This window comes from Aristolochia californica, unplaced genomic scaffold (genome assembly GCF_029961685.1).
Source record: "Aristolochia californica isolate CCGP_79_NKW_82.1479 unplaced genomic scaffold, dmAriCali1.0.hap1 SCAF_4, whole genome shotgun sequence".
NCBI lineage: Eukaryota > Viridiplantae > Streptophyta > Magnoliopsida > Piperales > Aristolochiaceae > Aristolochia > Aristolochia californica.
In genome coordinates this window covers 38,968,165-38,984,356 of record NW_027182103.1, presented here as the reverse complement: position 1 = coordinate 38,984,356, position 16,192 = coordinate 38,968,165, and the positions used below count along the sequence as shown (strand labels likewise).

Below are 16,192 nucleotides of genomic sequence, written 5' to 3'. Positions count from 1 at the left end.
AACTCGGCGATAGGCGGTGGTCTACCACGAGTTCTTATACGTCTTGCGATTGTGAAGCTTAAGTACCCTTGCGTGGCCTTTTCCTATTAGCCTTTTCCTATTAGCTGAAAGACTCCATTTAAAGAGTGACGATTTTCCAATGAAGAACAGCTCCAGGAATCTGGCCGGCGTATATATTGAGAATATGACGTGGACGACATCGACCCGTCGTTCATCTGTGGTCAGTGGTCACTGCAGCGCTTGGATTCGACAGCTAGATAACGCCATCAGAAATAGATTATCGTGGCTTTTAATCTTTAATACTTCTTCATCTGTCGTTTAATCAAACGTGGAAAAAAACTGAGCAGAGAAGTGGAGCAGCAGCTTTTTCCGAGTCCGTGGATCAACCTGTGCTAGAGAAACTGCAGAAATGGAGGTCGGATTTCTGGGCTTAGGAATAATGGGAAAGGCAATGTCTATGAATCTGCTGAAAAACGGATTTAAGGTCACAGTATGGAACCGGACTCTCTCAAAGGTACTGATAACCTCTTCTCCTAGCCACTTTTCACTTCCTTACAATTATATCCTGTTTCATTGACGGAGATATATTAAGTTCATGATCAATCTTTTTCTTTCATCGGCGATTTTGTTATATATTATTTTACTTTTTTTTAAAGGAATTGCAATACTTACGGGAATTTGATATAAATTTTCTATTTTTTTATATCATCTGACCTCTTATCTTGGGTGTTCATTTTAGTCCCTCTATTGACTTTGTTAGAGTGCATTTGTATTCTGCAAGATTCGTTCATTAATAACTACTGATCCTTTCATTTCCATGTAAGATCGTTTTCTTCACGAGTACGCTTGACAACCCAGCCAAATACGGATACACCTCCATGAGCTTTGGCAACGCTGTTGATCTAGTTTTTTTGTATCATCTAGATTCTTATCAATGTTCATTTTAGCCCTTTATTTAGCTTTGCCAGGGTGCATTGACGTTGCTTGATGAATTTGAGTCTGTTATTGTTGGTGTAATGGTCTAAAATAGAGTTCTGGATCTGGTAGAACCTTCAAACGCAGTATAAGAAGGAAATGCAAGTGTTTCCAATGTATATTCCACTGTAATCGTTTTTATGTACTCCAAAAGCGTGAGATATTGGAAAATCTACACATTTACACAGAGAGACACAGACAAGCTTTAAACCAGCCACTGCACTAAAACGTAGGTTACCTTTTTAATTTCGGAAAGGTTCCACTAGTCAATATCAATTTTTTTACCACAAGAATCTGACACTTTTATAGCCTTCTACTAAAATTTGAAGTAGAACAAAATGAAAATTATTAGGCTTTCTGAAATAGGTGGCTATTGTGCAATGAATGTGAATCCTCTGATTTTCTGCTGAAAGACTCCGTTTTGCTACTTACTTCTCTTCATATAAGCCATTTCTGAAGTAAAATTTTGAAAGAATTTCTCTATGTTCATTTAGTCTTTTGGATATCTTGTGCCCTTGATTTCTTCATTAGGATAATATCCTTTCTAGCCATGCTGCCTAAGAAATACTTGTGAAATGGTAGAATCCTCCTTGAGGAATTTTGGAGTCATTCCAAACCTATTACTTCTGTTAACTGGATATCCTAAGAGCTTCATAAACCCATCATTAGATGTGACCTTGATGATGAGGCCTAAAATGCTAGACATGTAAAATGCCTCACATTGCATGTGCTCACAGGATCCATCCTTCTCTGTTTATCTGGCCATACCAGAATTTGTGGCTTGGCGGAGGTAGAGCTGGGTTTTCTCCTCTCAGGAGTTCATCTCTTTTCCCAGAACTTCTCAGTGCTAATAGATATCGAAGGAGATTCAGCAATAGTAATCTCATGAGAATCGAAATTCACTGACCCCCAGAAGCTGGGGTATATATTTGATGAAATCGCTGCTATCATCTTAAATTGGACTATAGGATGGCGGCACACCCTTCAATGATCAAATTCTCTAGTGGGTCAGTTAGCCAAAGAAGTTGTCTCCTGGCAATATTTTGTTGCTGGGAGCTGCTGTCCCTGTAATCTGAGGGTTAGGGTCTGCCTCCCTTGTTTATAATTTGATCTTATCATTACAGGGAAAAAAAGAAGCTTTCTAGTATTTAAAAAAAAAATAGCAGAAGAGCTGGAGGTTAACTCACTTGGCTTCACCACTGCTTCAATCTGGTGTAATCCTGCTCATAACTCACTGGACAAACCTCTTGCTTGGGGATTCTATGCTAAAAAGTTAACTTCCAAGGCTCTACAATCTATTCCTCAGTAAATATGTCATCATACAAGAGCTAAAAGCAAGGGGAAGGATCTAGAAAAGCATGGAACTTTTACTTCAGACGAGCTCTAACTGAGGAGGACACCACTGATAGGTTGGAAACCTTCTATTTTCCTAAAAATGGCAATGATGATATTGTATGGTCTTTGGAACCTTCAGGTGCTCCTTCACTCTGTAAGAAGTTCCTAAGTGCTTCCTCTCAGAATGCTCCAAGTAAGGCAACTTTTGTATGGAAGTTATTTGGGCCAGCAAGGTCTTACACTTTATTGGATGCTGCCCATAAGAAAATCCTTGCAGGTGATGAGTTGTATAAGCGAGGTTGCCCAATAGTTAACTCTTTGTGAAAGTTTTGCAGTGCTGAGGAAGAATTTGTGGATCACATCATGCTGCACTGCTCATTCTGCGCCTCAGTTTGGGGAGCTATCTTTAACATGTTTGCTCTCTCAAGTATTACTGATTGTTGGAAAATATACTTAGAGAGTTTATTTAGTTTATTTTCTAGGAAAACATTTCTTGTAAAAAGTAGATTTTTAGGTTTTATGGGCTGCAGAGATATGAATGTAATTTTTTATATTGTTTAAATTATAAATAGGGGAAAGGAGTTAATAAACCCTAACCTCTCTCATATTTTTCTCTTGTAAATTCCAACATGGTATCAGAGCAGGCTTCTCTAGGGTTTGTAAGTTGACGCTCATCAACTCATAGAGACAATGATTTGTTTCTTCTTATAGTCAAGTTCTAACTCATAGGTTATATTTTTGTCTTTGTAAATAAATTTACAGTGTTTTAATCCCAAGTTTTTCTTTGCTCCCCTCTACTTCTCTTCCCAAATTCTGGTTTGCTAGGTTGTCTCCTACCTCTTTGGTTATTGTTATTTTTGCCACTAATTTGAGCTTATGCTTGGTAAAAAAAAAAAGAAAGTGTTACACCAGTAGTCAAGTCGTCTTCTCTGTTTTAAAGAGGGCAACTGAGTTATGGGTTCTTCCAGATACACCCATTCAGAACCTCTCTCATACGTTGATCTTTTGAGGTATGCAAGTGGCACCGACACCTAGAAGCAAGTTGTTGAGAGGTGCGACCATGAGTGTTGAGTGTTTATGAAACTTGGAAGCAAGATTCATTCTCCTGGATCGACAACCTCAGTGGCGACATCTTAGTACTGCCATAGGATTTCGAAAGACTTACTGATAGTATTAAGTTTGTCTCCCTCAATGACTAGATCACCATTCTTGAAGACTCGCGAATCAGGATCAACCATTACAATGAACGAAACTTTCCGTTTCTCCATTGCATCCATCCCAATCGAACAAGGACCCATTGTTTTCTAGGTTTTCAGAGATCTTTCCTTGAAGATCAGTATGATGGCTTGCCCATCCAGGCAATGATGAGTTCAAGTGTTGTCTGTCTTGGCCGTTGAAACATGAAAAGTAATTTTTTTCTCTCCAAACTCAGAGACTATAGAGTCATTTTGCCTCTTGGATTCTCCTGCCATGTCTTTTAGCAATTATGGTGGGACCTGAACCCACAATCTCCCATTGAGCTGAATTCAGCAATTGTGATTTCAAAAGGCCGGGAGTATCAAATGTTTTGATCTCACAGACACAACTAATCTACACTCTCAAGAACCTTCAATTCTTAGAAGGGGTACCTTCTTGGGCAAGATTAGGTGTTGCCTCTTTCTTGTCAACATTGGAATCCACCTTGGAGCTTCTCGTGGATATGATCGACTTTTTCCTTCTACATTGCACAAATTAGGTAAAAATTCTTTGGAGTTGATTCAATTTGAAGTCATGTTCCAGTTCCATTGTAAGCCTGAAGATGTGACATGAAAGCTGTACCAACTTGAGACAGCAGGGTCACTTCTATTATATTCTGGTTAATATATGGCTCCTATAGTTGTTGTCTTGTTCCTTCCAGGAGTTCATTATGGGGAACGAGGCTGATATTGGTGCTGACTTCAAGTTCCTGTATTTCTTATTTGGTGGATTCAAGGGCCAGTTAGTAGCTTGTCTTTTATTGTTTGCTTGATATCTGCTCATCTTGATATCATTCATAAAGTCTGTTTTTTCTTTTACAACATTGTTATTGTTTTCATTTGATGTATTATTTGGTCAAATTCTATATGAAGGTTGCTTCTCTGGTTCATATACTGGTCAAATTTTTGGTTATTTTCTTTGCCATTTGTGGTGAAAGTTCATGTTTAAGTTCACTAGTCAATATTCATGGTCGAGCTTGTGAGCAATTCTGTAGTTTTTTTTTTTTTTTATCATATTCTTTTGTTGACATTTCTATTGTTGTCTCGAATCTTTGTGCACTTTGGATTAGTGACATTTATTGCACATCTTCAAAATTAATCCCTGTAAGTTTTTTGTTTGAAAATTTTATGTGAAAGAATGAAATAAAGAAGATTGAGAGGAGAAAGAAAGGAGAGAAAGCTGCTGTAAAAGAGAGCAAAGGGAGAGCTCTCGTTAGGGATCAGAACTCGATCCCTAACCCTTCTTATTCACTTAAGTGAAACATGAATACGATGACAAATATACCCTCAAACACTTTACTACTGACTCTGACTCTGCACCTCCAAATTACATGCAAATTGGACCATAGGGATACTTAAGCATACTAAATAAGATAGTACCCTCACTAGAAAATAAATGAATAAGATAGTGCCCTCACTAGAAAATAAATGAATAAGATAGTACCGTCACTAAAAAATATAGATCATATAAAATGACCAAACTGCCCCTTATATTGTTTTCTAACACTATCCTTCAAGTTGGAGCTTAGATGTCCATATGTCCTAGCTTGTTACAGAAAACCCCTAATTCGCTTTTACCCAAAGATTTAGTAAACATATTACCTACTTGATCACTAGGGTGAATATGGGGGGTAACAACTTCATTCCTCATCATTGTATCTCGAATAAAATGGCAATCAACTTCTATATGTTTTGTTCTTTTATAAAATAATTTTCCCACAATGAATATAACTACTTGATTATCACTACATGGCCATAGATTTAGTAATATGTAGATTTAACTCTTGAACACCTGATCTCACCCACATCAACTCACTGATAGTATGAGCTATAGCTCTAAACTCAGCTTTTACACTAGAACGAGCCACAATGTTTTGCTTTATGCTCTTCCAAATTATCAAATTTCCTCCTAAAAACACATAATAGTCAGTGGTGGATTTTCTGTCAAGTTTAGATCCAACATAATCTGCATCTAAAAAGACTTTTATCTTCTAGTGACCATGAGGTTTAAAGATCAACCATTTTCCTGGTAATATTCTTTGTGTAGCCTCTAAATGTATCTTGTCCAGACATTCCATGAATTGGAGAACCACATTGGCAAAAAAAGATACATCAGGACAGGTGACTGTGTCATAGATCAATTTCCTTACTAGTTTGCGATATGATGTTTGTCCTTGAGTTCGTCACTACTTTTGTCATAAAGATCATGACCAACTTCCATAGGTGTCTCCACTGGTTTTGTACGGCCATACTCATGTAACATATTTGTAACATACTTCCTCTATGTTAATAAAATCATAACCTTACTTTTGGCAACAACAATTTCAAGGAAATATTTTAAAGGCCCCAGATCTTTGCTCTAGAAACGTTTAGTAAGGTGTTCCTTTATCTCCTTAATGCCCTTTATATCACTCCCTGATAAAATAATATCATCCACATACACTAGTAGTACCACAATCCTAGATGTCTGTGTCATGACAAAGAGAGAGCGATTACAATGACTCCGAGAGAATCCAAAGGTCATGACTACTTGGTTGTACTTCTTAAACCATACCCTAGGGCTCTATTTAAGACCATCCTTCTTTAGTCTACACACCTTTCTAGTCTCCCCTTGTACAACATACCCAGGAGGTTGCTCCATATAGACCTCTTCTTCTAAGTCACCGTACAAGAAGATATTTTTAATGTCAAGCTGAAAAAGTGTTCATAATGACAATAAACAAGTGTCCTAGTGCTTTATATTTCTCCATGGAACCATCCGCTCTGTATTTCACAGTGTATACCCAACGATACCCAATAATAGTAGCACTAGGAGGCATATCACACTAAATCCATGTACCTCTGTCGCGTAATGCCTCCATCTCAATATCCAAAGCTTGCTTCCACTGAGGAGATAAGGAGCATCCTGCACAGAAGAAAGAATGACACAAGAAGATAAGGACAAAACAAGCTTTTGTATTGGAATCAAAAGACATATAATTGGAGAATGGATATCGAGTAGACTTATGGATACCTATTTAAGGAGCAATAGGGACATGTAAATCAGTTACCTTAGGATCTGCAGGTGAAGAGGATGATTCTAGAACAGGTAGGAGAGAGGGAGCTTATGCTTCGTGTTGACTGGCATGCGTTTGTTGATATACTTGTAAGGGATTTTTTTGTAGAGGTAGCTCGTGATGGACTAGGAACATCCTCCACAACGCGGGAGCAATAATTCTTGGACCTATGAAAGGTTGAATAATATCCGTAGTAGTTGAAGAGAAGAAAAAAATATCTTAAAAAAATGTCACATCGGTAGATACTAGTGGAGAGAAAGCTACTGTAAAGGAGAGTGTTGAAACTTAGGATTCCATGATGTATTATCACAGTAGAAGAGGATTAAGGGGTGAGAAGAAGAAGAAAAGTTGTGGAGAGAAGGTTTTAGGAGAAGAAGAGGTAGAGTGACGAATTTGGAGAAAAGAGGAGGAAGAATAGGGTAATGGACTTTAGTCCAAGCTCTCCCTCTTAAGCTCTATTTATAAATGATAAAAGTATCAATATTACAATTATACCCTTCACCCTAGTCAGAGTGAATATGAGACAAAAACATAAACTAATTACATTAATGACACCCTAATTACATCTTATCTTCCAATAGAGAGTAAAGGGAGAGCTGTCCTTAGGGATTAGAACTCTATCCCTAACGCTTCTTATTCACTTAAGTGAAACATGAGTACAATGACAAAAATACTCTCATATACTGAACTACTTAAAATTCCCACTCTACACCTCCAAATTACATGAAAATTGGACCATAGGGATACTTAAGCATAATTAAATAAGAGAGTAACCTCACTAGAAAATACAGATAATTTCAAAATAAACAAATTGCCCCTTATACTGTTTCCTAACATTTTTTTTACCTATCTCTCATTTCATCTTGTATTTTGAGGGCTCTCTCTTATTTTTTAAGACTAATTTTTTATTTTTGCTTTGAAACTCTTTATGTCTATTCAGACTGTTACTTTATGTGATCCAAATTTTATGCTGAGAAAATTGTCAATCCCTTTGTTTGAGTTCCATAAGTTGGTATTCTTATTTTGTTATACATGGGTGTTTTATTGCCCTTTAGTGAGTTTTCGATTGCCTTTACATGGGTTTCTATTGCCGTCCTTGCGTGACTTGCTTTTATTGCTTACTGATTGTTATCACTATTTTGTGTTCAATCCAGTGTCCGTTTTAAATTTTTTTATTTTTGTCACCCATATTTCTTTTACCTATTCTTGGTTTTACCCTCTAGTTAGGGTTGCGGGTGTCTGTGTCCGGTTCAATATTTATTAGGACACCTCAAGACAGTCAGTTATTCCAAGGGAGATGGAGGAAGATGATTGTTGCAGTGTTTTTTATGTTCAAGCTGAGATCATTGCCATCTACTACTCAGCTTGAGGGGGAGAAAGACTATAAGTGTGTGAAATAGATGTGCAAGCTCAAAAGTCAAAAATAACTAAAGCCACAATTAGTTTAAGTCACATAGACCACTATTTTTTGAAGACCACTTTTTTGTATTTTTAATTTATGCTTAAAAGGGGAATTGAGAGACAAATTTTGTGACAAACTGAAGCTATATGCTCCAGGTTAAGGGAGCGTTGGATAGTATAATTAGAGTTTGTTTAGTTTACTTTATATTCTAGGAAAGCTATTTCTTGTAGAAAGCAGATTCCTAGGTTTTATGGGCTGCAGGGACATAAATATAATTTTTTATATTATTTAAGTTATAAATAGGGGAGAGGAGTTTGTAAACCTTAACCTCTTCAATCTTGTTCTTCTACATATTCCAACACTCCCTATTCTCCGTTCCTGATTTTATAGCTCAAACTTCAACCAGAGTTTGCCGTAGGCTGGTCAAATCCTTTGAAAAGCCATTATAGCTGCTGTCCCATGGTTCTTATGGAAGCAGCATAACAACAGAACTTTTAACAGGTCGCTTCTTAAGCGGGAGGTCTTATCAAATGGCCCCTACTCTCTATTCCCACTTGGGCTAAAATATATTAAGGGCTTCCTCCAATACCACTTTCATTAACAAGCATTGGCTGTTTGTTGCAACTTTCAGAAATCACTCTGCCCACACTTTCTGCATGGTTTTCCCTAAGGGAGCTTTAAATCGAATTTGATGACAGTGCAATTGGTAACCCGGGGCCTTCAGGGGTGCGTAGGGGTGGGGTGGGGTGGGAGGGTGTTGGTGTTGGATGGGTTTGTTTAGGGATCACAAAGGCTCGTTCTGTTAGCTTTTTCAGGGTCCATTGGCTGGATGACTCGGCTGAGGCTGAGATTTCAGCTCTTAGTTAACACTTAAAACTATATGTGCAGCAACCCTCAGCCCCTCTAATCGTCAAAGATAATTTGGCTATAGCTATTAGTTGGAAGAAGGGAAGTTCCAATCTGCCATCGCAGTTTAGATACTTATTCGAGGAATTCAAAGATGTTTCATTCCATTGATAGTCTCTTGGCAGCACACCATGACCGCTGCTAATAATATTTCTGATATATTGATAAAAATGGGTGTATCTACGTCATCCACCGTGTCAAAAAAAGAAAAAAAAGAAAAAAAAGGTACAAACCTACACGAATCCATATCATTTGAGTTATTGGAATAAACAGATTGATTGCAATGGATGTGTTTGGTCAATTGTTTCAGTTCTAATATATTGTACTTGTGAGAACTATTCAGTGTTTTGAGTTCCATGAAGCTCCTCTCAGCTAGTCCCCATCACCTGCTGTTCCGAACAATATCTCTTGTTTCAGCACTGCAAACTGAAAGGTTGCATAGCCATTTCAAGAAAGTAAATAAAATAAATAAGGTTGTATACCATATTTATTGATATTGACCTTAGTTTTCTAGCTATACTTTGTTGGAAAGGTTAATTAACAAGTGACAGCCACTAGACATGTAAGATCGGACATGCTTTATTGAGAGAGGTCTTAGCTAGTGAATTAGCTCCTGTTATGGAAGATGAAGTTGCAGAGATGAGAATGCTGGGTGGATATGAGACCAAGTTAAGAAAGCCAATTGGCAAGCAATATATTAGAAGCAAGGAGTTGTAATTTGAGCTTATGCAACATAGAAGGGTTTTACCTATGCTGATTGAGAGACGAGAAAGAAGGCTATGTGAATGAAAGAGTTGAAGAAGGCCAAATCTAGGAATAGAGCTAGCAAATGATGGAAGCAAATGGAGGAATGAGTCAGGTTACTGACTCAAACAGGGCTCCGGTGATGATGATAACTGTGATATATAAATAAATTCATCAAATTGAAATGTGTGCTGTCCCAGTGAAGTGAATTATGGTGAATAAAGAAATAGTTCCTCTTTTTTTCAAAAAATAAAATGAAAGATTTGTTGATGTTTTTGTCAATTCATGTATAATTTTTGCTGTGAAGCTGGATTCTTGAAGAGGAGAGCATGTTCTGAAATTAATTTGGGATGCATAACGCAAGCCACAAGTTTCTCATTGAACATCCATTATGTTGAAAAGAATAGAGACGAGTGAATATAAAGGAGCTGATAGATTGAAAAATTTGCTAATATGTAGAAGAGGCCTGAATGGTTATTGGTTCATTCTGGTATGCAGAAAGACCAAAGCCAGTAAAACTAGATACTTGTCAAAGGTAATCAGGTTGTGCATTTTATTCTGTATGAATATAGAAACTGCTGCTTCATTGAAGCAGCGAGAAGAAATCTTACACTTCGGTCTTAAAGAGAACCTGAAAAGCCAGATGCATGTCAAATGTGTTGTAGATAGGTTGTTTTGAAAAGTAATGTTCTTGATTAGTAATTTCTTTGAACTTATCACTGCAGTGTGAAGAGCTTGTTGAACATGGTGCCTCAATAGGAGAAACCCCTGCTGCAGTTATAAAGAAGTGCAAGTATACAATAGCAGTGTTATCTGATCCAGCTGCTGCTCTCTCGGTCAGCAAATTGAGTATTTTGTTTTTATGGTTGAGATCTTTTGTATTCATCATGGTTAATATTTTGAAGATTATGTGAACATCACTATTATTACTCCTGCAACTACCATTATTACTGTAAATTTATTTATCAGAAAAATTATTTTCTGTTGTTGTTCTTCTCTTTCAGGTTGTTTTTGACAAAGGTGGGGTGCTTGGGGAAATATCCAGTGGAAAAGGCTACATTGACATGTCAACAGTTGATGCAGACACATCATCAAAGATTAGTGAGGTCTTTATTATGGTCTTTCTGATACCATTTTAGGATCTTAATGTTTTTTCCTCTTTCCAATTATAAAAGGTCTGCTGTTTATGCAGTAGATGAACTGTGATAATGTTATGGGTTCTAGAATTCCATCCCTAGTTTATTCATAGAGTGGATGACTTGTTAGGAACTGAGCTGAAAAACAATTGGGCCAACTATGAGCTGTGTTTTGAAGTTTAGTGCACTGGGCAGGCAGTGGCTACCTTCAGAATGCATATAAAAAGATATGTTCTTCTCTTGATTGAACCAGTTGTTCTGGAACTATCAAATATTATTAAGCCGACCTACCTGTTGTGTCCTGTGCATATTTACCAATTTTTGATGAAATATTTCAATGATTTTGTCTTTACTACTGTTAAAGTTGGGTCTAGATCTATTGCCAATTTATTAGCTGAAGGAGGCTTTTTCTCAACTAATTAATATGGGTCTTTCCTGACACTACTAATCTATGTAGGTTTACACCTAATAACATTCCCTCTCATGTCCAGACTTAAAACAAATGATTAACAGACCTAAAACGTGGATAATACAAATAGGATACAAACCAAACAAGCAAAAAGTAGGCCTCAACAGCAATTGTCCTATTCTGATACCTTAAGTGGTAAAAAGTGAGAAAGATTTGAGATAAAAAAGAGGAACAACAAGCAACTCCTTTATTTGTTTTTTCTTGTAAAATTGGAGATTAGGGATGGGTTGAAAGCTGACCTTTGATTCTGCTTTATACATGTTACACAAGCTTAATACTTAAGATGACTAGAATGCCCCTAACTAAACAACTAGTGGTCACTTAAGCTAAATGAACCTTCTGTCCTCATTTTAAAAAAAAAATCTTTAGAAAAAGGGTATAATTACAAAAAAAAACCTGCTCCTCACATCTCCCAACAATTACCTATTAGTTGAGTGCTTAAGTATGTGTCTAATTATTGCAAATTTTTAGACTGAAGGCATCTCTAATTCTCTTTAGGCAATCACAAAGAAGGGTGGATATTTTCTTGAAGCTCCTGTTTCAGGTAGTAAAAAACCAGCTGAAGATGGCCAGCTTGTCATCCTTGCTGCTGGAGAGAAGGTAAATAGATAAACTGTATGCCTTACCCATGACACATTATTTTTTTTTCTGCGACTTAGTATTCAATTATTCCTAGGCCCCACGTGGGTGCTCCAGATGCAGGTTATTTTGCAAGCGTCCTCAACGTTGTAATTTGCAAATGGTGTACCTTTTGGGTGTGTGAAGAGCAGAACTAGTTTCATGGCAAAACCTTCTTAACTAAAGAGCAGCATTTTCCACCAATTTATTTGTAATTGCAGGCGCTGTATGAGGAAGCAGTTCCTGCTTTCGATGTCATGGGGAAGAAATCCTTCTATTTGGGGGAGGTTGGTAATGGAGCTAAAATGAAGCTTGTGGTCAACATGATAATGGGCAGGTAACCTTTTTTGCTATGCATGAGATATGAGATATGACAGTTAACATTTTAGATGAGGCTTTAATGGACGTTGTTGAGTGGGAATAGTCCTATGTTGATAAGAATTAAGAAGTGTTATTCGACTACAAGCAATAGGCTTCCTAAGTGGTTAGTCATTTTAGGATGGAGTCGTGCTTATTCCAATAGTGGTATCAGGGCAGGATGTCTACTTTTGCCCAAGTCCTGTTTGTGCTCCATTATCAATTTGTTTTCAGGTTTCAGGTCTGTTATATGTAAGCCTAGAAATGAAGGGGAGTGTTGAATGGGAATAGATCACATTGATAAGAGTTAAAAAGTGTTATTATGTTGAGCAATACTCCTAAGTGGCTAGTCATTTTGGGACGAAATCAAACTATATCTAATAGAAATCAATTAGCCTTTTGCCTAGGTTTTGCGGAATGAAACCTTTTCGTGAAGTTGGGTCCAATGCCCATCCCAAAATGACTAACCAACTTAGGAAACCTCTTTTTCAGCTAATAAATTCAAGATCTTTGTACTCACTAATCCATGTGGGACTATTCCTTAACACTCCCCCTCACGTGTATGCCCTTTTTTGTGGTTCTACAAGTGGATATTTAGGTGTAGGCCCTCTTTTGTGGCTCTACAAGTATATAGTTTAGGTGTAGGCTCACATATGAGTACCTGCTCTGATACCATGTGAAGTTGGATCCAATGCCCATCCCAAAATGACTAGCCAACTTAGGAAACCTCTTTTCCAACTAATAAACTCAAGATCTTTGTACTCACTAATCCATGTGACTATTCCTTAACACTTTTATTAAAAGTGCTAGAAATTCAAGAATAGTTAAAATGATAAAACAAGTTAAAATATGTTCATTTTGTATTGCTCTTCATTTACACTGTCAATGTAATTTGATTAAATGCCTTTAGTTTATTTTTCTCATTATATCTTCTTGAAGTAAATGTCAAATAAATGGCATGCAGTGACTTGAACCTTGTATGACTAACAAATTTCTTATGCTTCAGATATACTTATAAATTATGAGCTGATAATTTCTTTTTTGAGAATATAAGCTGATACTTTGAATCAGGATTACAAACACTCTCTATGGTCTCTCATATGTAGAATGTCATTCTATAATTCAGTAAGGCTTTCCATGTCCTTCCTTCGAAGTGGCTACCTAGGATTGGGATCCACCATCATGCTCAGAGACCATTGTTCTTTTTTGAAATATAGTGAGTTTTCATAAAAAAAGAGCAAAATAGAAAAGGGAAAAGCCCTAAGGGGATAGATTCCCCAACAAGAATACAAGGCTTACCTTCACACACAGATGCCACTATTATGGCACCTAGTCCTGCGTCATCTTGGTCATAATAGAATTTGAGGCCAACAAATTGCTAAACATGGATGAGGTGGGGTTGGCTTGCCTTTCAGAATTTATTCTTGATTGCTTAGAGTCTCATCAAGAGCTGTATTCTATCAGTTTAATACCTGAACTAGTGATGATGTTTTCATGGTTTGTAATGGATGAAACATTAATTTTTTTTATTTCACTCCCTCATATTTATAATAAAATTATAGAAAATGTGTATGATAAAAAAACTCTGGTGACCAGACATGCTTACTGAAGTTTGTCCAGTCTGTTCTTTAGAATTTCTCAATCTAAAGTGATTAACTCTGTGTGCAGTATGATGAATGCTTTTTCTGAAGGACTTGTTTTGGCTGATAGGAGTGGGCTGAACCAACAGACGCTTTTAGATGTATTGGTAGGATATATGGCTTGTAAAAAGTTTTGATCTGTTTTTTGGTTCTTGAATTCTTGGCTTCTGGCAATCAGCTGTGTTTTTATGATATAATTATTCAGGATCTGGGTGCAATTGCAAATCCAATGTTCAAATTGAAGGGACCCACTATGATCAAGGGTAGTTATCCTCCTGCTTTCCCTCTGAAGCATCAGCAGAAGGATATGAGGTTAGCTCTTGCTCTTGGTGACGAAAATGCAGTCTCCATGCCTGTAGCAGCTGCAGCTAATGAGGTTTGCTCCTCTCTCTTTCCCTCTCCCTCTAAGTGCCATGTATTCTTCTAATTATTAGTTATTCAACTTTCCCTATGTAGGCCTTTAAAAAGGCAAGAAGTTTGGGCTATGGCGTCAATGATTTTTCTGCTGTACATGAGGTAGTTAGCCTAAAAGATCCTACTGGCGAGGCATAAAATGCTTGCAAAACATTTCATTCAAAGAGAAGGGACAAACAAGTACAATACAGGAGTTCTTCGGAGCATTACCTGAGAGGGTTTGTCTATTTGTTGAATTACTATTACTAGTGTAAGGAATTCTCCATAAAAAGTATTGACTAGTGATGTCATGTGGTGTAATGGCCATCATTCGTTGTAGCTTTAGTTGTAAACTAGAGGATCAAGAGACCCATACTTTGTGTTGCATTTTCAATATGTTCGTAGCAAACAAAAAGGCGGGCATCCAAAGAGAAATTAGATCATCTTAGAGGAAGCTGATGTTTTCTTTTTAGTACTCTTATCTACCTTCTCTGTTAAATCTATCTTAAAATTCTCAGGAAAAAAAAGTGAAATATCACACTGATTAGTGGGTTTACTTTCTTCCCATTGTGCACAAAATGAGATCAAGTAATTTATTTAGATAAAGTGAATTGCATCAAACTTTCTGTGCTTTTTAATCTTATCTTAACTTTCTGATCGAAATGACTTAATATTTTTTTCCACTTCCGTGGATAAAGTTTATCCTCTTACTACTTTTTTCGGTGTACTGGTGAGCCCTCGGTTCAATATAGTGCAATATAGTGAAATTCCTCTCGGTTCTCCCTGTAGAAGTAGGTATGACTTGACGAACTACATAAATTATGTGTTATTTTTGCCCTACTTTTATGACACTGTATGATCTTGGGTAAGTGAATTACCAAACAGTCACATAATAGGAGAAGAAACAATATGGCAGATCTAGACGTTACCTCAAACTCTAGATTTGTGCATACAAAACAATTTAGGGTTTCTCTAGCATACGCTAAAAAATGTCACCATGTGTTCTTTCTTTATGTTGAATTTGTGACCCTATGATTAGAACCTCGAGTAAAGTAAGAGAGGGAGAGAAGAAGAGAAGAAACTCGGGTAAAGGGAGAAGGAGAGAAAATGGAGCGAGCCTTTAGGCTAAGAGAGTTTAGACAAATTGAGAGAAGAGAAAAGAGCCTTTATGCTCCCAAGCCAAAAACCTCTATTTATAGTTTTTGAAAGGGTGTTACAATGTTTATAATGCCCTTAGGGCTACAAGTTTTACATGAGAAAAGATATAAGTAGACATGTTCTACTTGACTAATTACACCTTTATGCTATCTTTATGAGATGATACCTTATTTACAATCATGCCACCCCTCTTGGACGTGTGGGTCTTCTCCATATTCGTGTGGGCTTGAATCCATGTTCTAACACTCTCTCCTTCAAGTTGGGGGTGGGAAAACATTCTAAATGCCTAGCTCGCTGCAAATGGTGGACATGATTTTGTGAGTGACTGGCTTTGTGAGGATGTCTGCAACTTGTCCTTGTGAGGAGATATGTTTGAGGGATATTATGCCGGCTTAAAAAAATTTCTCATATGAAGTGCTAGTCCACCTCAATGTGTTTTGGTCTTTCATGGAAGACCAAATTTGTAAGTGATATGAATCGTTGCTTGATTATCGTAGTACAGATCCACAATGGCTCCTTTATAGAATACCAGTTCAGTGAGAAGGGACCTTATCCATAGAAGCTCACTGACTGTGTGTGCTATGGCCATGTATTCTGCTTCTTACTTCTCCATGTAACCATATTTCCTCCAATTATTGTACAATACCCAGAAGTGGATTTTCTGTCATCCAAGGATCTGCCCTAGTCTGCATCTGAGAACCTTTATATGTTGAAATGACCATGTTCTTATAAAGAAACCCTCTTCCTGGAGCTCCTTTCAAATATAAT

General features: G+C 37.1%; 1 protein-coding gene across 1 annotated transcript; it reads left to right on the top strand.

Annotated features, from left to right (window-relative positions):
• The first annotated feature begins 244 nt into the window (after positions 1 to 244).
• LOC137962547 (glyoxylate/succinic semialdehyde reductase 1-like) lies at positions 245 to 14,741 on the top strand. The gene is made up of 8 exons (XM_068809476.1): positions 245 to 514; positions 10,379 to 10,489; positions 10,658 to 10,759; positions 11,757 to 11,858; positions 12,098 to 12,213; positions 13,902 to 13,980; positions 14,079 to 14,249; positions 14,330 to 14,741. Exons 1-8 carry the CDS (start codon positions 410 to 412, stop codon positions 14,423 to 14,425), a joined length of 882 nt encoding a protein of 293 aa, XP_068665577.1. The 5' UTR covers positions 245 to 409; the 3' UTR covers positions 14,426 to 14,741.
• Positions 14,742 to 16,192: the final 1,451 nt, after the last annotated feature.

What these genes read in the sequence shown, in the direction of transcription:
- LOC137962547 (XM_068809476.1), top strand. Translation starts at nt 410, where the DNA reads ATGGAGGTCGGATTTCTGGGCTTAGGAATAATGGGAAAGGCAATGTCT. An exon ending in CATCATCAAAGATTAGTGAG is followed by an intron (nt 10,760 to 11,756) that starts GTCTTTATTATG and finishes AATTCTCTTTAG; the next exon opens with GCAATCACAAAGAAGGGTGG. An exon ending in AGACGCTTTTAGATGTATTG is followed by an intron (nt 13,981 to 14,078) that starts GTAGGATATATG and finishes ATAATTATTCAG; the next exon opens with GATCTGGGTGCAATTGCAAA.